The sequence below is a fragment of the Dipodomys merriami genome, unplaced genomic scaffold, assembly GCF_024711535.1.
Source record: "Dipodomys merriami isolate MVZ:Mamm:240054 unplaced genomic scaffold, mDipMer1.0.p SCAF_2, whole genome shotgun sequence".
In the NCBI taxonomy this organism is placed as follows: domain Eukaryota; kingdom Metazoa; phylum Chordata; class Mammalia; order Rodentia; family Heteromyidae; genus Dipodomys; species Dipodomys merriami.
The window spans coordinates 93,603,570-93,612,453 of record NW_027203381.1 but is presented as its reverse complement, the minus strand read 5'-3'; the positions used below and the strand labels follow the sequence as shown (position 1 = coordinate 93,612,453).

General features: G+C 38.4%; 1 protein-coding gene across 3 annotated transcripts in view; it reads left to right on the top strand.

The window, feature by feature from the left end:
• The first annotated feature begins 7,348 nt into the window (after window positions 1–7,348).
• Epha3 (EPH receptor A3) overlaps window positions 7,349–8,884 on the top strand; it is a 321,384-nt gene continuing 319,848 nt past the window's right edge. For 2 of the 3 annotated variants that reach the window (XM_070030435.1, XM_070030434.1), the window contains exon 1: window positions 7,349–7,564. In XM_070030435.1, the coding sequence (XP_069886536.1) occupies window positions 7,477–7,564 (88 nt within the window). In that variant the 5' untranslated portion in view covers window positions 7,349–7,476. The remainder of the gene's footprint in view (window positions 7,565–8,884) is intronic. The other variant, XM_070030436.1, reaches the window with a different exon arrangement.

The window sequence follows — 8,884 nt, the reverse complement described above, 5'->3', positions numbered from 1 at the left end:
CAATGCAGTAACAAAAGTGCCATTTCAATTTATCATAAGGTAAACAAAAATGTATATTGGCTTTTCTACCTTTAGATAAAATTCCTAAAACTTGTATATATATAGTTCTTTTTGTTTTGATCATAAGTTTTTTTTAATAGTATTACATGTTTGTTAAACCTTCACAATCTCCTTCAAATTTGGTTTCCTAATACATATGTATAGGTTGATGAAGCAATTGTCAAAATATCATTTTAATGTGTTTGATATATCTGAAACAAAATAAAATCAATTATTATAAATTAACAGTCTAGACAATTTCTTCTAGAAAACCTAAGTATTTTGCTATTAGAGAACTTAAAATATTGGGCTGAGTGTCCTTACATTTGAAATGATCTCAACAATAAAGACCAGAAAATGATTTTTAAAAAATATGTACAAGAATGATTTATATGATAGTGACAGGACCTCACATTACTTACTGATTGCTTGGTTTTGAATACCAGCTTTACACAATCTATTTTATTGGAGGAATAGATTTCCCTCAGAGCATACAGGGAAATTTGTTTGAGCCACTGAGTGCTTATACTTAAAATGTTCAACTGAAATCTACGTATCTATATATAGATGTACATATATGTACATATTCTAGCACTTTGCCCTGCAACATGTTTTCAGACTTGCAGTAGACACAATCTAGGAGCTTTATGAAGACACAACCTAGGAGCTTTATGACAAATGCTGAACTCCAGGCCCTACCCCACATTCTGTATTTTAACAAAGCCAATGCTGGAAAACACTAAGGGGAAATGTAGCAATATGGTATGTTATATGTAGGTGTAAATATGAATGAACATGTACGTGAAGGCATGTGTGCATATATTTGGATTTATAAGGATCAGCAGTCAGTTTAAACTCTGCCATCACTCACATACACCACCAATCCCCAATGCTCTTGAATTTGCTCAGTGCTTTGGGATATTTTCTTTAGCTTTAATATTTTCTTTAGATAGATAGACAATCTTGGTGTTGACCAAAAAACTGATCAAGAAGACAATCTTGGTGTTGACCAAAAAACTGATCAAGAAGGGATAGTGGTAGCCAAGTTGGTTCTAGCCAATGAAAAACATGTTTCACAGGTAATTATAAAAGTTGATATAAGAATGTATTTTAAGTAGCACTGGCCAATTTTACAAATCACATGTAAGATCTATTGTTTTTCTGCTTTTTTTTGAGCGCTTTAGAAAAAGTTGGATAAAACCTTTCTAATATATGGTTCACATTTTAAATTACTTCAAACATGCTAATGGGTGTATTGATTACATAAACTTGCTTGTTTATGTTCAAGATGTATTAGTTCAGGGGTTACAATTAAAATAACACAAGTTAAAACATATACCACTCTACAACTGCATTGAAATTGAAATCAAATTCAGTAATAGTCGTCAAACGTGCTATTCTTTAAGAAGCTTTCCCAGTTTATGCTAGCTTCTAGTCACCTAAAAGCAATTTGGCAGCAAAGATTTCCTATAGATTTTTCTGTAAATATTGTTTCCAATATTTAATTTGTATAATGGCAAATTCATCAAAATACTTTCCCTATCATTGCTTTTTTGCTGTGTAAACATGATGAGATCACTAATATTTTATTCTATCTCTAGCAAATGGTAGGCTCTAAAGTATTTCCTAGCTAAAAAATCAAATTTTCTAGGGAAATATCCCCAACCTTGCGGTCTTTCCACAAGAAAAAATGCCATTGTGTTTCTAATTTTGATCATAAAACCTTGTTTTTGGTTGATTGTCTCCTTCCCAGTGTTTTCATCTTTCCTATATGCTCTTTGACTGACCATCTTCATGATTTGTATTGTAATGCTCCAGTGTGTCATGATAAATACAGCTTTCTTCTATCTTCTGAATGTTTTCATTTGACCAGAATTGTATTCTGGGTCCTCATTTCCCCTTACTACTTGTGATGATTCTGGAAAATGTAATTTTACTTTGCTGGCTTAGTGATGCCAGTAATTTCCAAATGTGCAGTTTGGGACATGACTTTCCACTGGTCTTCTGATTTTATATCCAGCCTGTGGATTGGTTATCAGTGCTTGGATCCCAATGTGTCCTGAAGAGAACTTGCTATTTTTGTATACTTCCATATTCCAAATGTGAGCTATCATTTTTTTTTTATTTTGGTCAATGAACTGTAGTGAAAACCTCTCTATTTTATTATACTATCATCAGGACTTGTTCTTCCTCTTTTCCAAGCTTGTCTTTATTAAGCTTACCTTTGCAAGGGCAGTGAATTTGTTGCTTCAAATTTCTCACTTTTCCACTAATACCTTTTTGATATCCAGTTTGTAGTCTGAATAAACACTTTTACCATGAAGATAATCCAATAATCATTCAATAATCCAGTAATCATGGGGTGTATATGGGTGCATGCATATATATTCCATATATATATGAATATGAATAGCTATGTATATGTATATATGTACATGTATATGAATGTTTTATACATATGCCCATATAATGTGTATATACAAATAAATTAATTTATGATAATTATATATTAAATTAAATTTTACAAATAATTTATATTGGAATGTATTACTGTACCATGCCCAGACAAATTGTAGAAATAGTCACAATAATTAAGATATTGAGCTGACTGAGACATGTATAATAAATGAACAGACTTTCAAAATGTGACATATATGTGATATATGATATATGTGCATATATATATATATATATATATATATATATATATATATATATATGCTTTTTCATTTGTGGAAACATGGACCAAACTGGAAGGCATTATGCTGAGTGACATATGCCAGGCTCGGAAGACAAGTCCCTCATATTGTCCTTCATTTGTGGGAGGTAAAAATGCCGATCCCATGCAAGTAGATGGTAGTATAGCAGCCACTGGAGGCTGGGTAGGAAGAAGATGGTGGGAATCCCGAGAGGAAGAACAGTGGGCATGGAAACACAGCTAGCGGGCCGATGCTGTCCTACATCACTCCATGGTAAACATAATACATGACAACTAACTGAACATTTCCAAAAGAATCTTCCCAACACCCAGCAACAGGAAGCATTGCAGAGAGAGAAATGGGAAACCAATTTGATCATTATACATTATAAATGTAATATAACCCTGTACCCCATAATTCAGTCTATAAGTAAGCATACACATTATCTGCCAATTATAAAGTAGAAATAATATGAGTTAAAGGCCAGCCTAAAATACATGGCAAAACTCTGTCTAAATAAACAAACAAAAGAATTTTCAAGACATTAAGAAAAATCAAAGAAAGATAAAGTACCTATGGGAGACATTTGAAGTTATAAGAGCTCCAACTTGTATAAAAATCAGTTATGGCCTGGGAATACATTGCACACAGTAATGAATGTCTCAAATGTGACTCCCTATACCTAGACATACCAAACAGGAAGATTTTCTATGGTCTCAGAACCACTCTGAACGGTGATGAAGAAGGTCCAGGCCAATGAACAGAAGGCAATGAATAGCTATAGTAGAATTTAGCTACAGTAATAGTGGGAAGAGGAAAGGAAGGGCTCAAAGAGTGAGGGAAGTACATGCCGTGAAAGTTACCAAGCTCTGTCATTACTTTCAATCAGTATCTTACTGAATATTTGTGCATGCACTGTTTACTTCATATGGCTTGCAATAATAATAAAGCTGATTTCTAATAAACACTTTGATAGTTCTTGTTTCTTCTCTATATCTTTCTAGATTTTAAGTATTGGTGCATGCTCATTTTATTCTTGGTCAACTGATCTTCCTGCCATCAGTTTTCTCACATGACTCTAACTGCTTCTATCTTTCTTAACTCATAGCTTCATAATAACTCCAGGCAAGGTCTTTGTGGCCTAACAGTTCATTCAGTCAATCTGATTAAAGCACAATGTATACATGATTGAAATACGAACTGCTCTTAATGTGTCAAATTCTATTCTAAACCTCATAGAAGTCTCCTATCTTCCCCAAAAGGATAGGATCTCTGATTTTCTGAACTTAGAACTAAGAATGACTGATGCTAAGTGCTTACATCTATAGTCCTAGCTACTCAGGAGGCTGAGATCTGGGTACTGCAATTCAAGCCACCGCAGGCAGAATAATCAGTGAGAGGCCTATCTCCAATTAACCACCAAACAAAGCTGGAAGTGGAGCTGTGGCTCAAGTGGTGAAGTGCTAGCCTTGAGTAAAAGAGCTCAGGGACAGAGCCCATGACCAGAATTCAAGTCCCAGAACTGCAAAATAAATGAAATGAAATGAAATTTTTAAAAATGTGTGACTAAGCCAGGGAAGCCATTACAACTTATTGGATTCAAGAACCTTACTGGTAACCCTTGCAGGTTATTTGTTTGTTATCCTAGTGAAAGGGGTGCTAATTGGTAGCAAGACTTCCAATTGATATGTTCTTCTTGTTTTATGGTCCCCATTCTCTCTTCTTAGCTTAAATATGTCCACAGGACCTTCCTAAAATGAAAACAAAGTAGTTTACATATCTGTTCTACCGAAATTACCCTGAAGCCCCAAGCTCCTGATAGAGCCAGTCAGAATTTTGTGTTCTCTTATCCTTGTGTCCCTGCTTTCCTACCCCCAACACCACCTCAAGGTCTAAAACTAAAGGTGTATTCCCTTTTCTCCTAAAGGTTTTTTTTTTCCAAAACTTTTATCTAAAAATACTGCTTTCCAGATTGCCATCATTCCAACTCATACTTCACAATAGGTACTGACTCCACTTTTTAGGGGTAATAATATTTGTACAACCAAAGAACATCTTCTCATTTCTTCTTTAATCTTCCTTCCTTCGAGCAATCAAAATTAGGTTCCTTATTACATTTTCATATGACTTAAAAATTATCTTCCAAGCTGATTGTGCTACCTCTGACTTTTCTCTTCTCACCAATCGTGATCCTAAAGCCAAAAGGTCAGAAGAACCTTCTGCAGAGCGGGTTCATCTGTACAAACTGAGTCCCAGTCTCAGAAATTAAGATTTTGTACCTCTCTGTTAGCAAGAGGGGGTTTCAGGTACTTCATTCACAGGTGGCTTATTGTTCAAAGCTATCAGCCAAGTGTTTGTTCCTCAAACATAAGATATGGTTTGGATGTTCTTAGTTTACAATAGTGTCTAGAAACATATGCAGTTTGCAATCTCTCCTTTGAAGAACAGGTCCTTGCTCTTTCTCCTGCTCTTCCTTCCTTCCTTCCTTCCTTCCTTCCTTCCTTTCTTCCTTCCTTCCTTCCTTCCTTCCTTCCTTCCTTCCTTCCTCTCTCCCTCCCTTCCTTCTGGGGCCTGAGTACTAGCATTATCCCTTTACTTTTATTTTTTTCTCAAAGCTGCTTTTCTAATACTTCTTAGGTCCAGCTATACTTCCAGCTTTTGCTGCTTAATGAGAGTTGAAAGTCTCCTGATCTTTTCTGTCCAGGCTGGCTTGGAACTATAATCCTCAGATCCCAGACTGCCAAGTAAGTAAGCTTACAGGCATGAGCCATCATCTCAGGCACTTTCCATTCACTTTTATTCTCTTGTATCTATTCCTGCAAACAGGAGAATTTCTTCTCATAGGAACAAGTAGCTGCTATGTGTGAAAAGGGAAGCAGTTAGCAAGCAGTCAATGTTCCTGGCAGCACACAGCTATATGCTTTCTAAATGCTTTTTTTTAATGTCAATTCAAATAAAATTTTAGTTTCTTTCAAATTTCAGGAGAAAATAATTAATCTGTTTTACTGACAGAACTATATAGTTGCTGTATTGGAACTTTAAACATTGCCACAGAATCACCCTTGCCTATACTTCTCTCATTGTTTTCAGTTCTCACGGAATTGGCACTTGATGGTTTTCCAGCTTCTGGTGACATAATGTGGGAAGAGTTAGAGATGCAAATAAGTCTTAGAGAGAAAGACCAGCAGGATCAGTCTCTTCTTCCTGGCTTCGCTCACCCATCCCACAGTCCCTAATCCCAGCCAACAAACTGGATCCAAAGGCATTCATTTAAATTTGAGGGAAAGTATTGTTCTGTCATTAAAAGCTGTGTTTGTGAAATGAATATCTTAGGATCTGGGGCTTCCCAGAGCTCTAAAATTGATCATTGATCTTAAACTTGTCAATATATTTGTCCCTTCAGGAGTTGTGCAAGAGATAAAATAATCTTGTTTGCACTTTGAGGTCATGCAGATATAGATAATGGGTGGAAGGATATGGAAGCAATCATTTTTTTTTTTGAGGGGAGGCGAGAGGGGGATATATTTTGCAAGGTAAGAGAAACATGTTCCTAAAATAGGAGTCACTGTTTAGCTTTAATAGATTGGAATTACATTTTTCAATCAGATGACTGAAAATAAGAGATCTCTTATAACCCTAGTACGTGAGCAAGCACAAGGACAGTATTTTTTTTTTTTGCCAGTGGATTTGGAGTGATACAGAAAAACAATATTCAGATATTATCAGAATGTTGGTGGTCCAAAAGCTGAGCAGAGATAAGAGTGTGGTTTATCTCCAAGATCCCGACTTCTTAAGGCTGGATCTTGAGGGAGGGAGTGTGCTTTGTGAGGGACTTTCAGGTTTGATTTCTATTCATATTATAGCACGCCTGGGGAAGGATAGCTGACCCTCATACACTGCGAGGGCTGTTCGCTTTCTTTGGGATGAAGAAGGTTCCTTCCCTTTTGGAAAACCAAAGTGCACCATCTGTGCGCTGCTATCCTTGGGCCAAGTCTCTGTAAGGACCCAGATACCAGGTGGCACAGAACTGAAGAGCTTTTCCGATCTGCTGTGCATCGACTGACGTCTGTCTAACCCACGAAGTTATGATCACAGTGAACACAGAAAAGGAATCACTCTATCTTCCTCTTTAAAACACACACACACACACACACACACACACACACACACACACACACACACATCCAAGCATAAGCATTTCCCTGGCATTTCAGTTTCCTTTCCACTCACACTGCCCTAGGTTGCCCCTCTCTGGGTTACTGGTTTCTTGGTGAAATTAAGCTTCTTCAGGTCTTTTCTGGAAAACAGTAAAGAGCTGCTTTGCTTTGAAAGAAAGGGGGGGGGGGGGTTGCTTCACACACACATACATACATACACACACTCACACCTCCCCTCCATCTCCACCCCCATCACAACCACTTTTGGGTGTCCTGCGTGGTTGGCGACGCCCCCACTCCCCATTCCTACCTCCACCCCCTTCCCAGCCGAGCTGGGCTCCCGCGCGCGCGAGCGTGTCTTCTTGCTCTTCTTCCTGCTGGAGACGGCGTTAGGACCCAGAGGCGTCCGCGAGCTAGGTTCGGGGAAAGGCAGCCAGACCCCTCCTTATCTCCAGTGTCAAACTTGACATCAGGCTGGGAGCGAGGCATGGTAACTTCTGGAGCCTTCATTGCGCTCCCCCTCGCCTCAGTGGCATGCTTCACGGAGATATGCTCCTCTTACTGCCCTCTGCACCAGCATCATGGATTGTCACCTCTCCATCCTCCTCCTCCTCAGCTGCTCTGCTCTGCGCTGCTCGGGGGAAATGCTCGTCCAGCCTTCCAATGAAGGTAAGCCAGGTGCCGGACGCGCAGCCCGCGCGGGCTGAGCTCTGCCTCGCTCCCGCTCTCGCACCCCCGGCCCGCGGCCGCCTGCGCACTTCAGAAGGTGCCTCACAAGCCAGCAGTTTGTGCTCCGAGGCTAGCAAAAGGCGTGCTTGTCTGTGCAGCCGCCTTCTGAAACACTTCGGGAGATAATTTGGGATTGCTTTAAAACCGTCAAAAATGTGTTTCTAATCTCCTAGCAATTCAGGCAATTACCTCGTTTGCCAATTTGAAGCAGAGAGAAAAGAAGAAAGAGAGAAAACCTAGTTTTACAACCCAGTATGTTAATTGCCAAAGAGCCAAGGCAGTATTTTATTTTCTAATTATGACCATGTGGTTGGAACTCGGAGAAGTTTGAAAGAATATTCAACGCTTCTCTCGAGATTCTTCATGTGTTTAAACGTAATGACAGGTCGTTCCTACTTGGGATCAGAGCCTTTATGAATGGAAGGTAGGAAAGGCAGTTGGGTGAAGCTGAGGTGTGTGTGTGTGTGTGTGTGTGTGTGTGTGTGTGTGTGTGTGTGTGTGTGTGTGTGTGTGTGTGTGTGTGTGTGTGTGTGTGTGTGTGTGTGTGTGTGTGTATTACAACTGCTGGATTGAAGTGTATCCCGCCAGGCGATGGTACAGGTTCTAATGAACAGCATATGTCACATTAACATAAGTAATATTTCCAGGAATTTGCAATAAGCTTAGGTTGGAATTTTTTGGGGTTGGGTGAGGTTCTAAGGGTTTGTGTACAAGTAGAAGAATGTGTTCGGTGTGAATGACTAGCTCCTGGGAGATACAGTAAATAATTGAACAGCAAATTAAGAATGTTCATATGCAGCAAATAGTATTTCTTCAGTGTTGTACTGTTTTCCTTGTAATGGGCTCCCATGTTTCACAAGGCACTAAAGTACAAACCTAATATTAAGGACATTTTTTTTTCTTAAAAGGTAGTGTACTTAACAGATTTGTTGGCTTTTTCCTACAGCCTTTGCAGTCTATTCTTAATGATTTGTGAAAAAGTCACTAACTCTTAAGACAAACTTCTTTGAATCATTGATTGCTTTAAAGCAACACAACTTTAATTTCCTCTTAATGATTAAACCTATAGCAATGCCATTTAACAATTTATTTTGCACATTAGTGACACTGCACAGCTGATATGTAAACTCCACCTTAGGTATACATCACTCTCTAAAATATTTATGGTAGAGCCAGTGGTGTTGGGGTCTGTTTACATTATTTTTAAAACAGACATGGAAATAAAATGTTTATTAAACATATAAACTGCCTCGTATTTGG